Source organism: Pipistrellus hanaki (assembly GCF_964339955.1).
Source record: "Pipistrellus hanaki genome assembly, chromosome: 15".
Taxonomy (NCBI): Eukaryota; Metazoa; Chordata; class Mammalia; order Chiroptera; family Vespertilionidae; genus Pipistrellus; species Pipistrellus hanaki.
Genome location: NC_140517.1, coordinates 48,454,933 through 48,475,999, shown reverse-complemented (window position 1 = coordinate 48,475,999; position 21,067 = coordinate 48,454,933). Strand labels below are relative to the sequence as shown.

The window sequence follows — 21,067 nt, the reverse complement described above, 5'->3', positions numbered from 1 at the left end:
CCTGCCCCCCAGCCCGGCCCCCGCCCCGCAGTCACTGCTCCCACAAAGCCCTCCCTGGGGCAGGTCCCTCTTCCGGGGACACCGCGTTCTCCCCGAGCCCACCCCATGGCCCTGGCCCCCCTGGCACTCAGACCTGATTAATGGGGGCCCAGGAGGGCGGGCGGGACCCCCAGGCCGGGGCCATCCGGGCTCTTTGGGCGGGAAGCGCCGGGCGGGGGAGGGCAAAGGGCGGGAACCACTGACCAGACCTCCAGCCCCGCGGGGGCCCCGGCGGCCCCGGGGACGGTTTTCAGCGGGAAAACCACGCGGCGGGCGGGCCCACAGCCAGAGGCGGACAGACCGCGGGCCGGGCCTCAGTTTCCCCCAGAGGAACGCGGCGCCTCCACTGCGCAGCCCCCGGGACGCGCACTCACCGCCGGGAGGGGCTCCGGGCGGGGCTCCCACACGGACTTCAGCGCCCGCAGCGCCCTCAGCCCGCCCTGCGGGGAGGGGCCGGGAGCAGCGGCTTTAAAGCACAGACACCGCCTCAGGGAGCCGCCACCGGCCCCTCCGCAGCCGCTTCCTGCTGCCAGGACTGCACATGCGCCTCCCTGCGGGGGCGGGGCCTGAGCGGAGCGGCTCTGCGGTGGGGGCGGGGCCAGGCCTGGGCGGGGACAGAGGGAGGGGGCGGGGCGGGGCGGTGCCAGGGGGCGGCCTGGGCCCCGCCCCTCCTCCCACAGGGACAGCCCTTCCTGGGGGAGTTCCCGTCATTGTTGGGGTTTGGCTGGTGGCGCGGCTGTGACAGGATTCACAAGGAGAGAAGAGACAGGAGCAGAGAGGGCGGTGATTTTGCTTCTTTAAAGGGAGGAGAGGGCCCGGTGCCCTCTGATGGCATGAGGCTCCCCACAGAGAGGGGCTGGTATTCTATTAGGGTGCCAGCGAGTAAAGGCAGCTGTAGCAGAAGCAGAAAGAAGGGAGGAGGAATCTGGAATTCACACAGAAGTTTCCAGATCCCAGAGGCTGTGCTCAGAGCTACTGGCTGGCCTGCCCTTCAGCTGCATATGCCCCAGGGAGGTGTCTTTCCCAGGATCTTCACAGGCTGGTAACACATTGTCACAGGGAAGTTAGAGAATTCAAAAGGTGGCCAGGCCTAAACCAGTTTGAATCAGTGGATAGAGGGCAGGCCTGCGGACTGAAGGTTCCCAGGTTCGATTTAGGTACGTTGGTTGCAGGCACATCCCCAGTAGGAGATGTGCAGGAGGCAGCTGATTGGTGTTTCTAATTCCCTATTCCTCTCCTCCTTTCCTCTCTGTAAAAAAAAAATCAATAAACTACATTTTTGAAAATATATTTTATTGATTTTTTTACAGAGAGGAAGGGAGAGGGATAGAGCTAGAAACATCGACCAGCTACCTCCTGCACATCCCTCAGCGGGGATGTGCCCACTACCAAGGTACATGCCCTTGACCGGAATCGAACCTGGGACCCCTCAGTCCACAGACCGACGCTCTATCCACTGAGCCAAACCGGCCTCGGCCAATAAAATACATTTAAAAAACAAATAAAAAGCTGAAACCGGTTTGGCTCAGTGGATAGAAAGTTGGTCTGCAGACTAGGAGGTCCTAGGTTCGATTCCGGTCAAGGACATGTAAGAATGTACCTTGGTTGCGGGAGCGTCCCCAGTAGGAGCTGTGCAAGAGGCAGCTAATCGATGATTCTCTCTCATCCATGTTTCTCTCTTCCTCACTCTCTTTTCCTCTCTCTAAAAAAAAAAAAATCAATAAAATATATTTAAAAAAATATATATCTAGTTTCTCTAATCATTGTGTGATTCTTTAGGTTGGCCCATGCAAAGGAACTGGAAGTTAGCAGCTTGTACAAATTTACAACAGTACACTGGAGAAGGAATGAAGGTTATTTCATTTCAATCCCTGCGTACCTGCTGTCCCTGGAACTTACACTGATGGCTTGGAAAACACTGCGGGGACAACTAATGCCTAGGAACATAACTGTGGTCATGCTGTCAATATACAAAATAACTTCTGATGAAAAATAAAAATTTTTAACTGAAAATCTGTCATGGTCTTGGGATTCTTCTTGGAAGAATGACCGATATCTAGCAACATTTAAGTAACTGACAATACAAACTGTTTAACACTGACTGAGTCCATCCCAATAAAGAAGGTAATGAGGAAACACGGAGAAATTCTTATGAAAATTAGAACAAGAAAAATCATTCCAGTTATAAAGCACACAAAAGCAAATTTATTATGTTATATGATAAAAATTAACATTCATATTTAAAATCTACAATCTATAATGAAAACATGAATGGTCACCTACCTACTTCATGAATATAAAGCAATATATTGCCAAATTCTGAAGTCAGTTATTGCATTAGTAAATTCTAAATTGTGAAACAGAAGCTACAGGGGCCAGAGGGCTCATGTGGGAGAGAAAAGGTTTAGATGCCATTGTTAAAGAGCTGCATAAAAGAGTATCAACTGAGTAGAAAAATGAGAGAAAAGAACAACAACGTAACACAGAGGATATGAAATAGGAAATAAAAGAAATAAACTTAATTTTCTGATTTCTGCTAGGAGAGGTGTCTTCTCTCCAAGGCAGGGTGCATGGCAATTCTGCATCCTGGGTTTGAAACATCTACACTGAACTACAACATCACTGGTAAAGGATTTGAGAGAGAAGCGAGTGGGAGAGAGAAACAGCAATGATAACGGAAAATCGTCGATCAGCTGCCTCTTGTGTGAACACTACTGGATACCTAGCCCACAAACAGGTCATGAGCCTTGAAAGGGAAATGAATGCTGACTTCACAGAACTTCACAGTGCAGGCAGCTCCCCTGCTTATCAAAGTCACACACAAGTACATTTATAAGTGTTCCCTCTAGTAAAACAATGATAATTAAAAATTATGCCTAATTCTTCACATTTGTAAGGCTTTCCTTCACAATGAATTATCTGATGTTAAATGAGACTCCATTGACAAGCAAAGGATTAATCTCACTTGTTACATTTGCAAGGTTTCTCTCCAGTATAAATTCTTTGATGTACAGGAAGGAAAACACTCTGACTAAAGGTTTCCTTACTATTTTTTCTTCTTTCAAATTATGTTTTTATTGATGTCAGACAGGAAAGGAGAGTATGGGATATAAAGATCAATGATATGAGTGAATCATGGATCATTAGCTCCTGCCTGCCCCACATAGATTTATTCTACAACCAGGGCCTGAGCCCTGACTAGGTATTGCACCCTGAAGTTGTGGTTGGTGGTGAAAGGTAAACCACCAAGGCATGCCAGCCAGTGCTTTCTCACATTTTCTACAGTGTCAAGTTTCCTCCAGTATAAAACCTCTGATGTTCAGTAAATTTTCAGCTGTGGGTAAAGACTCCAGCCTATTCTCATTTGTAAATTCTCTATTAGGAAGTCTCTCAAGTATAATAATATCTGAATGACTTTTCAATACTTTTTTTACATTTTTCACATTCATTAGGCTTTTTTTCTAGAAAGATTTCTGTGATGTTCAGTAAATTCTCACTGCTGGTCAAGAACTTATAAAACTCCGCACATCTCTAAGACTTCTCTCAACTATAAAATCTATGCTGTCTATTATGGCAAGAAGAGTAAATAAAAGCTTTGTCACACTTTCTACATTTAAAAGACTTCTCTCCAGTATCTCTCTGCTGTGTAGTAAATTTTGAACATCTGCCAATGGATTTGCCACATTCTCGACATTTATAAGGCTTCTCACCTGTGTGAATTCTCTAAGTGTGAGAAATGTGTAAAGGCTTTGCCACATTCGCTACATGTATAAGGCTTCTCTCCAGTGTGAACACTCTTATGATAATTTAGGAATGATGCTACACTGAAGATTTTGCCACATTCTCTACATATATGGTATGAGACGTCTCTCCAGTGTGAACTCTGAAATGCAGTAAGTGCTGAGGCCCTTCTAAGGGCTTTGCAATATACTCTACATTTACCAGGCTTCTCTCAAATATGAACTTTTATGTGGAGTAAGTACTGAGGACCATCTAGACTTTGCCATATTCTCCACATTGATAAGGTTTCTCTCCAGTATGAACTCTCTGATGTGTACTGAGGTGTGAGGACCATCTATAGGCTTTGCCACATTCTCCACATTTATAGGGCTTCTCTCCAGTATGAACTCTCTGATGCTTAGTACGTTCTGAGGATCTTCTAAAGGTTTTGCCACATACTCTACATTTAAAAGGCTTCTCTCCAGTATGAACTCTCTTATGAAGAGTAAGTTCTGAGGACCATATAAAGGCTTTTCCACATTCTCTACATTTATTAGGTTTCTCTCCAGTATGAACTCTCTGATGTGTAGTAAGGTGTGAGTACCATCTATAAGCTTTGCCACATTCTCCACATTTATAAGGCTTCTCTCCAGTATGAACTCTCTGATGCGTAGTAAGGTGTGAGGACCTTGTAAAGGCTTTGTCACATTCTCCACATTTATACGGCTTCTCTCCAGTATGAACTCTTTTATGTGGGGTAAGTTCTGAAGACCATCTGAACTCTTTACCACATTCTCTACATTTATAAGGCTTCTCTCCAGTATGAACTCTCTGATGCCTAGTAAGGTGTGAGGACCATCTAAAGGCTTTGCCACATTCTCTACATTTAAAAGGCTTCTCTCCAGTATGAACTCTCTGATGCGTATTAAGGTGTGAGGACCATCTAAAGGCTTTGTCACATTCTCTACATTTGAAAGGCTTCTCTCCAGTATGAACTCTCTGGTGCTTAGTAAGGTCTGAGGAGCTGCAATAGGATTTGCCACAATCGCTACAGTAATACGGTTTTTCTCCAGTATGAATTCTCAGATGAATACTGAGGGATGAACACCGGCTAAAGGCTCTGTCACATTCTATACATTTGTAAGACTTTTCTCCTATATGATTTCTATAATGTTGAATATGTCTTGAGGACTGACTAAAGCCTGTTTTATTTTCTCCAAATTTGTAAAATTTTGCAATAGTGTGAAATTTTCCCTCATGTACAATAAGAGATGAATGACATTTAAAGGCTTTGCCACATGCTTTACATTTGTAAGGTTTCTCTCCAATATGGATTTTCTGATTTAAAGTACAACCTGAAGGCCAATTAGATGTTTTACCAAAAACTTCACATTGATAAGGTTTTTCTTCATTATGGATTTCTGTCATTTTATTTAGACTGAGTATTTGACTACCACAAAGAATCCATTTATCAGCCTCCTCCCCAGAATGAGTATTCTCTTGTTTTGTGTAATTTGAAGACTGCTGAAAAGACTGGACACATTTACTTCCTTTGTGTATCTTCTCCACAATAAGAATAACCTGACGTGTATTGTGATTGAACATTTGGTCAATGACTTCTCCACTTTTATAATGGTCCTCTGTAAGCTCCCTTCTCCACTGATGATTAAGAAATGACTCTTGCTTAAAGTTTTTCCAATGTTCAATCCATTGATAACTGCTCTCTCCATTATACGTACTCTAGTGATAATGGAAGATAGAAAAGCCTTCAGTGACAGTTACAATTTCATTAAACATGTACACTTGTTCCATAAAAACCACTTTGTGATATTCATTAAACCAAGAGAGTTTAATCTTCATGGGGGGCATGCAGGAGGTAGCTGATCAATGATTCTCTTTTATCATTGATGTTTCTCTATCTCCCTCTCACTATCTCTATGAATTTAATAAAAATATATTTAAAAGTGATAATCATTAAACCAAGTGGACTGCAAACTGGGGTGTCCCAGGTTCGATTCCAGTTACGGGTATGTACCTTGGTTGCGGGCACATCCCTAGTAGGGAGTGTGTGGGAGGCACCTGAACAATGTTTCTCTCTCATCGATGTTTCTGACTCTCTATCCCTATCCCTTCCTCTCTTTAAAAAATCATTAGAGTGTGTGTGTGTGTGTGTGTGTGTGTGTGTGTAAAGTAATAATATGATTTCCAAATTGGGTATATTTAAATTATATAGGTACATTATAAATCTGTACATTTTAGAAATGATTGAATAAAAGTATAATCCCACACAAAGTTTAAACAATTCAAAGGATTATTTACACTACAGACTAATTCCTAGTTTTCTAGATTTTCTTTTCAAGAATGTATAACAGTAAAAAGTTGATTTCAACTTTAACCTGAAGAAACACACTGATCTGCCACTGGAACTGACTTTAATATGAGAGATTTCCCAAATGCATAATACACATGACCTGTATGGGTAACAACAATTTTATTATGATAACTATCCCAAATTAGTTCTGCTTATATTAATTCCCTCACTTTTCATCACATTCTTCCTCAAATTACAAGGCTTTCACTAGTGTACATTTGTATCTTACCAGTATTATTTCAGAGAATAAATCTTGTATTCCGGGCGTCGGAATAAAGGCCTGGTCATCTTCAGATGACATACCTGAAAAATAACAAATTTTTAGTTTTGACAATCAGGTGAGTACACGTTGAAGTTACCAGTAACTATAGGCCAAATGACAGTTTTAGGTTCTCTAAGACGCAATAAAGGATTCAAGGAAAGCTCAAGATAGGTACAATGAGGAAAACTCACATCAAAGAAGGACAATGAGTTGCTTATATTTGCCAATGAAACCTGCTCAAACACACTAGCACACAATGGCAATATTATCAAAACACTCCCACCTTCCAGGTTCTTCAATGGAGAGAGAGAGAGAGAAAAAGAGAAGGAGAGAGAGAGAGAGAGAGAGAGAGAGAGAGAGATATGAGGGTAGTGCATGTTCAATAATCCCCCGTTTTGAAGCATCTTGAACAACAAATGTCTGCTGTGTATGACAGACTATGATCAGAAAGACAGTACAGGGTGAGTGCCCAATAATGGCTACTACTACAAATAAGTCAATTATTCAAGCACCACAAATACTATGGTACTGAAGATATACACTGAGTAGACAGATTATTATGATCTCTGAACACATAATAATCTGGCCACTCAGTATACATATATATATATTAGAGGCCTGGTGCATAAATTCGTGCACGTGTGGGGTACGGCCAGCCTGGCCAGGGAGAGGGGACATGGGCAGTGGGCCAGTGTGCCTGCTGGTCGAGGGGACAATTTGCACATTAGCTTTTTATTATATAAGAAGATATATATTGAATGGCCAGGCTATTATGCATTCAGAGATTATAATAAACTGGCCACTCAGTGTAGATGATGCCTGAAAAGATACCGTGTGACTGAGAAGGAAACAGAGAACATTTCTAACAGGGAAATTAAGCAGACAACCGAACCAAGAATAGAGATCCTGAAAACAGTGATGATCAAAAGTAGAATTTGTTCCACAGATAGTTATTATTTGTTTCTTCCTATAGAAAGCATGTTCAAAAGCATGCTACTTTACAATTCAGGGTCTGAACAAAAGATATCAAGTCTAAAAACAAAACTGAAAAAGTGTACTATGAGGAAAACAAAATAAATATATTCAAACTGGCACTACAGCCGAAACCGGTTTGGCTCAGTGGTAGAGCATCGGTCTGCGGACTAAAAGGTCCCAGGTTCGATTCTGGTCAAGGGCATGTACATTGGTTGCGGGCACATCCTCGGTAGGGGGTGTGCAAGAGGCAGCTGGTCGATGTTTCTCTCTCATCAACGTTTCTAGCTCTGTATCCCTTTCTCCTCTCAGTAAAAAATCAGACTGGCACTACAATAATAAAAATATATTATCTCAAAAATAATGGAAAATAAATATCTTAATGCTGTAAAGGAAAAAAAGAAAACTATATAATATCACGAAAATATTATATAATCACAATAAAAATACAATGAGAAACTATATTACAAAAATCACACCAAAGGGGAAAATTGAAAAACGTAATACTCAAATTAAAAAATAGAGTGGAATCATGAATGAAAGATATGATCAATTCAAAATAACAAAGAAGTTGCCTGCCAGTGGTGGCTCAGTAGTAGAGCTTCAATCTGTGAACTAGGACATCACGGTTTGGTTCCACATAAGACCAAAGGCATGGGTTGAAGGCTTGATTACCCAATGTACAGGAAGGCAGTCGATCAATGATTCTATTTTATTTTTAAATATATTTTATTGATTTTTTACAGAGAGGATGGGAGATAGAGAGAGATAGAGAGTTAGAAACATCGACCAGCTGCCTCTTGCACACACCTTACTGGGGATGTGACTGCAACCAAGGTACATGCCCTTGACCGGAATCGAACCTGGGACCTTTCAGTCCTCAGGCCAACGCTCAATCCACTGAGCAAAACCGGTTTCGGCCAATCAATGATTTTATCTTCACTAAGGTTGTTCTCTCTCTCTCCCTCTCTTTCCTCTCTAAAGTCAATAAAGATACATTTCAAAAATAGTAATTAAATAATCAAAGCATTTGTACATAAATAATTAATATTTTTATTTATTAATATTTTGATCCAGAGAACCAGAGAGACATGTGGAAATGTGAAGAGAATTTAAGAAACTCCTAAGATAATAACAAATAGACCACAAAGGTAACCCCATAGAGACAGAATAGTGAAAAGGAGGAGGTAGAATGATTAAAGAAATTAATCATTTAAGATCCTGACAATTGGAGAAACATATACATGTAAGTCATCCTCACCCAGGAAGGCCAGGTTGCTGCAGTTCTCCAACATCACATCCAGGTACAACTTCCGCTGAGCTGGGTCCAGGCACTCCCACTCCTCCTGAGACAAATCTATGGCCACATCCCCGAAGGACAATGGTCCCTGAAAGAAAAGACACATTTACCAAGAGGAATTCACAATGTCACCCAACATGGAAACAGTGTCAGCAGAAGAGGACTGGACATAGGGGAGTATCCTGAATCACCCAATAAGACTACTTTGTCCCAGTAACCTTCCTTGATGTGATTGCAAACACTGACAAATGAGGATGACATATGTCCACAAATCCAAGGTACAGATTTACCATTACAGCAAAATAAACTTTAAAATTAAGGCAAGATAAACTTTAAAATTAAGGTTTAGTGGATAGAATGTCAGACTGTGAACGTAGTCACAGATTCAATTTCAGAAAAAGGCACATACCTGGGTTATGGGCTGAATCCCTGGAGGGGGTGTGCAGGAGGCAGCCGAACAATAATTCTTTCTCATCATTGATCTTTTTCTCTCTCACTTATTCTCTAAAATCAATAAAAATATATTTAAAAATAAAATACAGGTATAGACACAGGCATATAGATTTATGCATGCTATGTTTTCATCGTTTAGGGTCAGTGGTGTATTTTCAGCTGGAAATATTATGCTGGCTTGGAAGTACCCTGTTTCCCGAAAATAAGACAGTGTCTTATATTAATTTTTGCTCCCAAAGATGCGCTAGATCTTATTTTCAGGGGATGTCTTATTTTTCCATGCGCTAGGTCTTATTTTCAGAGAATGTCTCATTTTCGGGGAAACATGGTATATGGACTTCTTCCCGAATGTCAAGTAGACCACAACAAAATGAACTTCTGTAAAGACACAGATTCTGATCCAGGTTCTCAAAAGGGCCTGTGTTTTCACATGTATCACAAGCTCACTTTTCACCTGTGATGCCAATGTATCCACATCATGTGCCTACTTCTGAATACAGAGAAAAAGAAAACATGAAAACATTTATACAGAACTTTGAATTACAAAGGTTAATGGAATTCAGTTCTCATGTGATAGGACACATTGGAAGTACAACCTATTTGGAAATTTACTATGAATAATATTAAAACAAAACTATTCTGCCTGGTACAGCTGGTGTCACTCAGTGGTTGAGCGCTGACCCATACACCAAGAAGTCACTGAAACCTGGAGTGTGTCCTGACCAGGAACGGAAACCTGCCCTCCTGGTTCATAGGTCCAGCTCAGTAACCGATCTGGGCACACGACCAGGTTGTGGGCTCAATCCCCAGTGTTACTGAGAAAGGGAGATTATTAACTCTGCAGTTAGGAGAGCACCTCTGCCACTTGAATATTAGGTCAACTGAGACAATGGGCATCAAATGAGAGACACGGAAGGTCAGCTCACCACAGTAGTGACAAAAATACTGCAATAAAGAAAAAAATTATGAGGAAATGATCAAAAATAAACATTAATTTTTGCAAGTGTCAATCCACATGTAACTCCCATGTTCTATAAACTAACAGAATATTTACCTAGCAACTCACTCATACTAATCTAGTGAGGAAATCTCTTCTGTTTATTATTTATTCTTCTTTCAGAACTTTCTGAGCTATCCTAAGCTGTAAAATGTGCATTTTCTTATGCCTGGTCAAGAGCTTCTGCTGCAGCCACTTACACCTAGAACCTACATTTCCCTTCTTCAAAACACAGAGCTTCTGACCCCATCCCAATAGGGATGTTAGACATGACGGCATTCCCAAGTGGATTAGATACAAAAGGGATGTTCTGAGTAGTTGAAAGTAATTAAAGGTGAGAATGCTTCCCGACCTTGGGAAGGCTGTATGAAATGAAGGCAGAGAAGGTTCTGGGACAAAGGAGAGAAGTATATTCTGGCCTGTGTGGCTCTGAGGTAGAGCACTGACCTATGAACCAGGAGGGCAGGTTTCCATTCCTGGTCAGGACACACCCCAGGTTTCAGACTCCATCCCAAGTGTGGGGTGTCAATAATTCTCCCTGCTCATTGATGTTTCCACATCTATCTCTCCCTCTCCTTTCCATTCTGAAGTAAAAAAAACACCACATATCTTAAAAAACAGAGAGTGAAATATGTAATACCTTAATCAGTAAAGAAATTAAAAAATAATAATAACAAAAGAGAGTGATGCTCTAGCCAGCTTGGCTCAGTGCATAGAGCCTCAGCCTGTGAACTAAGGGTCCCAGGTTAGATTCTGGCCAAGGGCACACAGCAGGGTTGCGGGCTCAATCTCCAGAAGGGGACATGCAGGAGGCAGCTAATCAATGATTCTCTCTCATCATTGATATTTCTCTCTCTCCTTCTCTGTTCCTCTGAAGTCAATAAAGAAATATATTTAGCCTTAACTGGTTTGCCTCCGTGTAGAGCACATCAGCCTGCGGACTGAAAAGTCACAGGTTCGATTCCAGTCAAGGGCATGTACCTTGGCTGTGGGCACATCCCCAGTAGGAGGTTCGCAGGAGGCAATTGATCAATGTTTCTCTCTCATCCGATGTTTCTGACTCTCTATCTCTCTCCCTTCCTCTCTGTGAAAAAATCAATAAAATATGTTTAAAAAATATATATATATTTAAAAACAAAACAACAAAAACAGTGAAATATAGAAACTGCTGATGTTGCCGAAACCGGTTTAGCTCAGTGGTAGAGCGTTGGTCTGCGGACTGAAAGGTCCCAGGTTCGATTCCGGTCAAGGGCTTGTACATTGGTTGCGGGCACATCCGCCGGTTGGGGTTGTGCAGGAGGCAGCTGGTCGATATTTCTCTCTCATCAACGTTTCTAGCTCTCTATCTCTCTCCCTTCCCCTCTGTAAAAAAATCAATAAAATATATTTTTTTAAAAAGACGAAAGAAATTGCTGATGTTGACAATCATAAGAAAAAAGGAAACAAAAAAACCCTGAAAAGGCAAGAAAAACAGAAGTAGAGAAATATGGAGGAGAGGAAGGAGCCCCCGAGAGATGAAGGGCAGCTGAGAGGAAGAGAGGAAGAGGTGTACAGAAGTGGGACAAAAATAGACTGGTTTGGAGGAGAACTGAGGGAGCAAGTGCAGGGACAGAAAGGGGATTTAGAGTGACGGAACAGAGAGAGAAGCAGCACTGAGGCAGCCAGCTGTGACTATGAGGACATTCTGTAACAGGGGCAGCAGAGGAGACACAGATGTGGGAAAGGAAAGAGAAATATACCAACAGATGTTCAAGAAAAAGTAAAATTAGCCTATGAGACAGGACACATCTTTTACCTGAGAAGCAGCCATTTGTTCCTGGTCCTGATGGGGTCTGGGTTGTTTTCTCAGGTAATAATACATTGAGGAGTCACAGACTATATCTTCAAAGGTATCAGCACAGCCCCTTTATCAGCTCACCTCACACTCACAGTCAGTAGGACCTGGAAATGAGGAAAAGAAAACCCCCACCGGTCCTTTGTCACAAGAGAGAGTCAGGAACAATGAGCTCTTACACGCAGACCACACTGTGAGGGGTTTTATCCTGTCTACATGTGTCTGTCCTCCCAAAGGCTTCCACAAACTCCGACAGCAGTGAGAGCATGTGCTGCTGGACTATAACCCTAAACCCAACACGGCACCCCTTACCTCCACTGAAAAAGCCTGCCCTGAGGCCTATGACGCGACATCTTTAACCAGTTCCCTCCTGGGGCCTGCGAGCCTCCCCCAGAGCTGTTTTCAGTAGCGCTGGGTACCGACTTCACCCCCAGCACACCTGAGACCTCTGGGCAGTGGGAGGGGTTGAATCAGGAACTTGTGCACCTGAAAGTTTGCTAGGCAAATATCCTTCCTCTTCTTCCAGGGAATTACAGAGAACAGACCTTCCTGCTAAAGTCTTTGGGGAAAGTTAGCTATTGAAATATGCTCATCAAATGACTTTCCCATGAATAGATGGGCTCTGGGAACCAATTTCCAGTTCAGTCCAGTCCATCCTTCTATATTTTCAGAGAATGAACAAGAGGGAATTAAGGTCACGACTCCTTTGTGGCTCATGGACACTAAATCAACAAATCACATAAAGGGAAGGAAAGAGGTGCTGAACATTAGACCGACTCCCAGAACCAGCTTTTGACTGTTGAGATCATTGACATCCTTACCAAGTAAATGCTCAGATCACCTCGTATTTCTAAGCGCCAATGGAAGTTCCCACGTACGAGAAACAGCAGAAAGGATGCAGGGCTCAGAATCTGAAAGACACACAATATATTCAAAACCAAAAACAAGCCCTAGCTGGCTTGGCTCAGTGGACAGAGCACTGGCCTGTCCCAGGTTCGATTCCAGTCAAGGGCACATGCCGAGTTGTGGGCTCGATCCCCAGTGGGGGACTTGTAGAAGGCAAGCTGACCCAAGATTCGCTCTCATCATGTTTCTATCTCTCTCCCTCTTCCTTCCTCTCTGAAGTCAATAAAAAAATTAAGTTAAAATAAAATAAAACTAGGTTGTTTCTTTTAATGTAATGATTTCTAGGCTTAAAGCTGTAAAAAGGGAGAGACTGCCTTATATTAACAAAGAATGATAAGAGGTGCTTGTAAGATGTTACCAACGGTAATTTCAGAAGTTAATGACTATTTACATGAACTAAGTATCAGAGATAGAAAATGAAAATCCATGAGACAGAAAAAAAAGATCCAGTGCTTCGCCGAGACCGGTTTGGCTCAGTGGATAGAGCATCTGCCTGCGGACTGAAAGGTCCTGGGTTCGATTCCGGTCAAGGGCATGAACCTTGGTTGTGGGCACATCCCCAGTAGGGGTGATGCAAAAGGCAGCTGATCGATGACTCTCTCTCATCGATGTTTCTAAGTCTTTATCCCTCTCCCTTACTCTCTGTAAGAAATCAATAAAATATATTAAAAAAAAAAAAAAAAAGATCCAGTGCTTCTAATATCCCTTCATAAAACATCGGACTGTCATCTCTTGTCCCAGGTCACCTCCTTCTTGCATTCCCAGGAATGACAAGAGGCCCATCAGGAACATACTAGTCTCTCCCTCTGTGTGATTAAGGTTGTAAGTGGATCAAACAACTATAAAATATTCATAAGCTTTCTATTGTAGATCTGTAATTCTTATTCAAATCTGTTTAAAAAATTAACTTGTTAAATTCAACAAGCCGATAAATCACACCTTAACCATCCACACCCCATCAGCTCACCACTCACCCAGATGCTCACCTGTAACTGCCCTCCTGCCAGCTTGGTCGCCCCTAACTGCCCCCACTACTGGTCTGTTCGCCCCTTCCTTGTGGGCCTGTCAGCCCTAACTATTCTGCATACTTACCTGATCCCCCTAAAAGCCCACCCTTCCTGGCCTGATCCCCCTATCTAACCTCCCCTACCTGCCTGATCCCCATAACTACCCTCCCCTGCTGACCTGATCCTCCTTGCTGCCCTCCCCTGCAGGCCTGATCCCCATAACTCTCCTCCCTGCTGGCCTGATCCCCATAACTCTCCTCCCTGCTGGCCTGATCTCCCAAACTACCCTTCCCTGATGGCCTGGTTGACCCTAATAGCCCTCTCCTGCCAGGATAGTTGCCCCTAACTGCCCTCCTCTGCCAGCCTGGTAGCACCTAACTGCCCTCTGCAGTCCTAGTCACCTCTAACACCTGTGCTTAGGCCCCCACCACCGAAGGTTTTTCAGGAAGGACGTCAGGATGGTTGTCAGGAAGATGTCAGTCTATTTGGCATATTACACTTTTATTAGTATAGATCAGCGTTTTTCAACCGCTGTTCCACGGCACACTAGTGTGCCGCGAGATGTTGCCTGGTGTGCCGTAGGTGCAGACAAGACAAGAATTTTATAATTTTTCACTATTTTGTTTACTTAATATTTCATAATAATTATAAAATACTTTCTTTGTGTTTGATTCCTATTCAAGAGAATTACTTTATATATAGTCAATATAGGCACAGAGTTAAAATTTTTAACATTTTCTAATGGTGGTGTGCCTCGTGATTTTTTTCATGAAACAAGTGTGCCTTTGCCCAAAAAAGGTTGAAAAACACTGGTATAGATAAACTGGCAATCGGACATCCCATTTGCAATCCTGGACCTCTGGCTCCTAACAGCTCACCTGCCCGTCAGCTCTAATTAGCATATTTCCCTTTTCTTAATATAGATAAACGAGCAATCAGACATCCATCTTGCAAACTGGGACCCCTGGCTCCTAAATTCAAACCTGCCTGCCTACCCTAACCATTCTGCCTGCCTGCGTGATCCCCCTAACTGCCCTCCCCTGCCAGCCTGGTCACCCCTAACTGCCTTCCCATGTCTGCCTGATTGCCATAATTGCTCTTCCCAGCCAGCCTGATCCCTCTAATTCCCCTCCCCTCTGGCCTTGTCCACCTGTAACTGCCCTCACTTAACGGGCTGGTAACCCCTAACTGCCTTCCCTTGCCAGTCTGATCCCCCTAACTGCCCTCCCCTGCCAGCCTGGTCGCCCCTATCCGCCTCTGCCTCAGCCCCTGCCACAGTGGTTTGTCCAGAAAGACCTCCGGATGGTCTTCTGTTATAATTAGAGCATATTACCCTTTTATTAGTATAGATTCCAAAGTTTTATATACTGAAGATTTATAAGTGTGATTCAATCTGTATAACAAAAAAAAATCAGCTGTTAAATTAAATAAAGCTATGCTTCACGGGGCATGCTCACTGGTTGTAATTGCACTTATGAACCAGGATGTTATGGTTAGATTCCTAGTCAGGGCATATGGCCAGGTTACAGGTTTGATTCCCAGTGAGGAGCCTGCAGGAGGCAGCTGATCAGTGATTGTCTCTCCTCTTTGATGTTTCTCTCTCTCTCTCCCTCTGTAATGCCCAAGTGTCATAAACCCCAAAGACTACCAGGGAGCCGAATCCGATGCAATTGCAAAAAGCCTGTATTTATTTCGGACTAGTCCGAGCCCAGTCTCACCTACACCAATGAGGGCAAGAGCAAGAAAGAGGAAGAATTTAACATATCAATGGGTTTTATAGGGAGGGTGGTGCCTCTACCTTGGCTGACCTGATTGGTTGGGTTAGGCCTAGGGTCCAGTTACCTGGAGCTGGACCTGCCCCACCCTGCCCTCTCACCCCACCTGCCCTCTTGCCCCGCCTGCCCTCTTACCCCGACCTGCCCCCTCACCCCGCCCTGACCTCTCACCTCACCCTGGAAATCTGATATCAATAAAAATATACTTTAAATTTTTTATCTACATATACTTATTTGTGTTTGCCACAAACTGATATATCACAACTTAACCATCCACACGCCTTCAGCTCACCCCTCACCCAGATCAGGGTTCTCCCCCTCCCACTGCTATGTATTTCTGTCTATGGGTCTGTCTGTCTCCCTGTTCCCTTTCTCTCCACTGTGGTCCTTTCCTGTGTCGCCCTCCCCTCCCTGCTCTTTCTTCCCTTTTCTCTCTGTCTATCCCTACACCTGGACCATGAGACTCCTGAAACCTATTTCCCTTCCGGGGCTCTCTCTCCTGGTCTCTCTGCTCCCATCTCCACACACGTCTGCTCTTTCCCTCCCCACGCCCGTGTCCCCGCTGCTGCCTGGTACAGTCTGTGCTGCTCCCCACAGCTGGCTGCCTCCGTGCTGCGCCCCCTCTGCTCCCCCATCCTCTGTGGCCCCCTCCCCGCCCTCCTCCTCCCCGGGTCTGTCTCCCCTCCCTCTCCTGCCCCCCAGCCCGGCCCCCGCCCCGCAGTCACCGCCCCCACAAAGCCCTCCCTGGGGCAGGTCCCTCTTCCGGGGACACCGCGTTCTCCCCGAGCCCACCCCATGGCCCTGGCCCCCCTGGCACTCAGACCTGATTAATGGGGGGCCCAGGAGGGCGGGCGGGACCCCCAGGCCGGGGCCATCCGGGCTCTTTGGGCGGGAAGCGCCGGGCGGGGGAGGGCAAAGGGCGGGATCCACTGACCAGACCTCCAGCCCCGCGGGGGCCCCGGCGGCCCCGGGGACGGTTTTCGGCGGGAAAACCACGCGACGGGCGGGCCCACAGCCAGAGGCGGACAGACCGCGGGCCGGGCCTCAGTTTCCCCAGAGGAACGCGGCGCCTCCACTGCGCAGCCCCCGGGACGCGCACTCACCGCCGGGAGGGGCTCCGGGCGGGGCTCCCACACGGACTTCAGCGCCCGCAGCGCCCTCAGCCCGCCCTGCGGGGAGGGGGACGCGGAGCAGCGGCTTTAAAGCGGACAGCCCCTTCAAAAAAAACGGACATCTTCCCCTCCACAACGGCTTCTCTCTGCCAGGACTGCGCACGCGCCTCCCTGCGGGGGGCGGGGCCTGAGCGGAGCGGCTCCGCGGTGGGGGCGGGGCCAGGACTGGGCGGGGACAGAGGGAGGGGGCGGGGCTGGGCCAGGGGGCGGCCTGGACCCCTCCCCTCCTCCCACAGGGACAGCCCTTCATTGTTGGGTTTGGCTGGTGGCGCGGCTGTGACAGGATTCACAAGGAGAGAAGAGACAGGAGCAGAGAGGGCGGTGATTTTGCTTCTTTAAAGGGAGGAGAGGGCCCGGTGCCCTCTGATGGCACAAGGCTCCCCACATAGACGGGCTGTTCTTCTGTTAGGGTGCCAGCGAGTAAAGGCAGCTGTGGCAGAAGCATACAGAGGGGAGGAGGAATCTGGAATTCACACAGAAGTTTCCAGATCCCAGAGGCTGTGCTCAGAGCTACTGGCTGGCCTGCCCTTCAGCTGCACATGCCCCAGGGAGGTGTCTTCCCCAGAGTGTTGTCCCTCCCACAAAGTCACACATTTGATTCTGAGTCAGCTCTGGTACCAGGGTGGAAGATTTGGTCTCCAGACTGTCCTGTGTGCCTGAGGGAGGCAAACAATTGATGGGTCTCTCTCATATCAATGTTTCTTTCTCTCTATCCCTCCCATTCTAAAATCAATGGAAAATTCTTTAAATAAAGATTGTAAAGAAAGAGAAACTACATTTACTTTTTAGAATGTTATTGATTTCAGAGAGGAAGAGAGAATCATCAGCGAGTGTATCAATGTTCCACTGACTCCTACATGCCCCTATTGAGGACTGAAGGGGAAACGTGAGCATGTGCCCTGACTAGGAATCAAACCTGACCTTCTGGTTCATAGATCAATGTTCATCCAGTAAGCAACATAGGCTACGCAAGGAAGATTACTTCTTATATAATGATAACCTATTTTGTTGCTCCCGTCTCTCGAATCCTCTATTTCTTGTTTTCTTTTTTCTATTTCTGAATGATTTGTCAAATATGGATAACAAACCTGTGAAATATATACAAGGAAGAGCACACAGGTACATATTTTTAGCTTAAGAATCATTAATTCTGGCCCTCTCTGGTGTCACTCAGTGGATACAGCATTTTCTTATGGACTCTGAGTTTGATTCTGGCTTTGATTCTGGCTCCTACCTTACAGGCTGGATCCCTGGCCAATACAGTAATCTACTAATCAATATGTCTCTCTCACACTGATGTTTCTGTGCATCTATCCCCCTTCCTTCCACTCTCTAAAAAAGCAATGGAAAAATAGTCTCAGGTGAGTACTGACAACAAAAATATTTATTAATTTTGTTCTCACCAAGGAGTAACTTTGGCTGGTTGGAGTGACATCCCAATGTGCCAGGATGGGGGTTTCGAGACCAGATTGTTGTAGGAATACCTAAAAAGCATTTTGGCATCCTACCTAGTGTGAATTCAGTAATACTTTAAAAATCACAATCAATTACATATTTGGATAAAGTTTTTACATCTTTACAGTAACTTTAAGGCATAAATTCTTTTTTCTTTTTTTTTGTATAGCAAAGGTGTAAATTTATTGAAGAACAAGTACAGACTCCCGAGAGGGGAGAGGGAAAGACTCTCAGAGTATAGACTTCCACTTGGGGAGGGAGAAAGGGTCCCCAAGGCATAAATTCAAGAGTTTTATAAACTGTATATGTTAAACAGAAGTCCTACCTTCTATACTATAAATGTAGAATTTCTACCCAATTACAATCCCTGATAAGACTGGGACTATAGGTCCAACACTAGGATTTCCCACATTCTTGTTTTAAGGTTTCCCTCTAGAATAAATTCCAATGTGAGGAATAAGCAACATATGCTAATTAGACTTTAGGACATGGTCAACATTTGTATTGTTTCACCCTAGTATGAATTCAGATTTCGGGTAAGGTTTGCATACTGAGTAAGCCTTTTTACATTATTTATATGTCCTGAGCTTCGATCCAGTAATAATCATTAGAGGTTGTATGACATATGAATGAGGATATACACTTTGACATATGTCTCAGAATTTGTAAGACTTTATCATTCTGAATGATAAAGTTTGGTTAAATCATTGCATAATAACTTTTTTTGTTGTTTCTCTTTAGAATGATTTGTAAAATGTTCAGTAAATATCACCACAGGCTAAGGGATAACTCACATTTTCTACAGTGTAAGCCTTGCCTCCACTATAAAATCTCTAGTGTTCAGTAAATTTAAAACTGTGGGTAAAAATTCCAGCCTAGCCAAAACCGGTTTGGCTCAATGCACAGAGTGTCAGCCTGTGGACTGGAAGATCCCAGGCTCAATTCCAGTCAAGGGTATGTACATTGGTTGCAGGCATATCCCCAGTAGGTGATGTGCAGGAGGCAGTTGATCGATGTTTCTCTCTCATCAATGTTTCCAGCTCTCTATCCTTCTCCCTTTCTCTCTGTAAAAAAATCAATAAAATATACTATTTAAAAAAAAAAAAAAAAGGTTCTAGCCCATTTGCTACATTTGTATAGTCTCTGTTAGGAAGTCTCTAAGGTAAAGTCATATGTGAAAGGATTTTAAAGCTTTTTTACATTTTTCACATTCTACGGCTTAAGAATGAATTCTCTGATATTCAGTAAGTTCTCACTGCTGGTCAAGGATTTCCAACACTACATACCATCTGTATGGCTACTCTGCAGTATGAACTCCTCGTAGATTAGTAAAGTTTGAGAATCTACCAAATGACTAGTGACATTCTTTATATTTATAAGGTTTCTTTCTAGTATGAACTCTCTGATGTGTAGTAAGACCTGGAGCCGCCAAAGAATTTGGTACATTATGTACAGTTATAAAGCTTCTCTCCAGTATGAACTTGCCAATGCTTGTTAAGGTTTGAGGATTTGCCAAAGGATTTACCACATTCTGTACATTTATAAGGCCTCTCTCCAGTATGAACTCTCTCATGCTTACTAAGTCCTGATGAACGGCCAAAGGCTTTGCCACATTCTCCACATTTGTAAGGCTTCTCTCCAGTATGAACTCTCTGATGTACCGTAAGGATTGAGGAACTGCTATAGAATTTGCCACATTCTTTACATTTGTAAGGCTTCTCTCCCGTGTGAACTCTCTGATGATCAGCAAGGATTGAGGATCTACCAAAGGCTTTGCCACATTCTCTACATTTGTAAGGCTTCTCTCCTGTATGAATTCTCTGATGTCGATTAAGATTCGAGGACTCACTGAACACTTTACCACATTCTCTACATTTATAAGGCTTCTCTCCGGTGTGAACTCTCTGATGATATGCATGCCTTGAGGGTAAGCCAAAGGATTTGCCACATTCTCTACATTTGTAAGGCTTCTCTCCAGTATGAACTCTCTGATGCTTTATAAGTTCTGAGGAACGGCCAAAGCATTTGTCACATTCTGTACATTTATAAGGGTTCTCTCTAGTGTGAATTCTGTGATGCTTTATAAGTCCCGAGGAACTGCCAAAGGATTTGTCACATTCTGTACATTTATAGGGCTTCTGTCTAGTATGAACTTTCTGATGCATTGTAAGGTTTGAGCATCTACCAAAGGTTTTGCCACATTCTCCACATTTGTACGGCTTCTCTCCTGTGTGAACTCTCTGATGCATTTTAAGGTATGAAGATCTGCCAAAGGCTTTTCCACATTCTCCACATTTGTAAGGCATCTCTCCAGTATAAATTCTTTGATTTAGAGTATAATCTGAAGGCCAATGAGATGTTTTATCAAAATCTTTACACGTATAAGGTTTTTCCTGATTACACATTTTTTGCAGTCTATTTACATTGGATAGTTGACTAAAGCCTCTCCCACACAAATTCCATTTATAAGCCTCCTCTCCAGTATGAATATTTTCTTGTTTGGTGTAATTTAATGATTGCTGAAAAGACTGGACACATTTATTTCCTTTGTGTGTCTTCTTCACAATAGGTATAACCTGACTTATATTGTGACTGGACATTTTTTGGTCAAAGACTTTTCCACTTTTGTAATGGTTCTCTGCAAGCTCGCTTGTCTGATGACTAAGATATGACTCTTGCTTAAAGTTTTCCAGATGTTCATTCCATTGATAACTTCTGTCTCCAAAACCTATACTCTGCTAATGGGAGATAGAAATTCCTTTAGTGACAGTTATAAATTCATTAAACATGCACCCTTGTTCCAT

At 43.8% G+C, this 21,067-nt stretch overlaps 2 protein-coding genes and 1 pseudogene across 14 annotated transcripts in view; 1 reads left to right on the top strand and 2 right to left on the bottom strand.

The window, feature by feature from the left end:
* LOC311633819 (cullin-2-like) overlaps positions 1 to 21,067 on the top strand; it is a 392,353-nt pseudogene that overhangs the window by 35,526 nt on the left and 335,760 nt on the right. The gene's annotated exons all lie outside the window — the stretch shown is intronic.
* LOC311633330 (zinc finger protein 560-like) overlaps positions 1 to 21,067 on the bottom strand; it is a gene marked incomplete at its 3' end in the record, with an annotated part of 186,707 nt that overhangs the window by 135,695 nt on the left and 29,945 nt on the right. For 3 of the 10 annotated variants that reach the window (XM_084905849.1, XM_084905837.1, XM_084905835.1), the window contains exons 1-4: positions 16,740 to 16,895; positions 11,910 to 12,055; positions 8,626 to 8,752; positions 6,360 to 6,433 (exon numbers count right to left, since the gene is read on the bottom strand). The exons of 1 other annotated variant lie outside the window; for it this stretch is intronic. Coding sequence is in view for 6 of the 9 variants with exons in the window: in XM_084905835.1 (XP_084761961.1) it covers positions 6,360 to 6,433; positions 8,626 to 8,752; positions 11,910 to 11,975 (267 nt within the window). Of the gene's footprint in view, positions 1 to 413; positions 560 to 2,005; positions 5,500 to 6,359; positions 6,434 to 8,625; positions 8,753 to 9,073; positions 9,169 to 11,909; positions 12,056 to 16,739; positions 16,911 to 21,067 lie in introns of those variants that run through there. 6 more of the 10 variants (XM_084905846.1, XM_084905833.1, XM_084905847.1 and 3 more) reach the window with 6 other exon arrangements.
* Positions 18,958 to 21,067, bottom strand: part of LOC311633407 (uncharacterized protein) — a 40,994-nt gene continuing 38,884 nt past the window's right edge. For 2 of the 3 annotated variants that reach the window (XM_084906065.1, XM_084906064.1), the window contains exon 5: positions 18,958 to 21,001. In XM_084906065.1, the coding sequence (XP_084762191.1) occupies positions 19,709 to 21,001 (1,293 nt within the window). In that variant the 3' untranslated portion in view covers positions 18,958 to 19,708. The remainder of the gene's footprint in view (positions 21,002 to 21,067) is intronic. The other variant, XM_084906066.1, reaches the window with a different exon arrangement.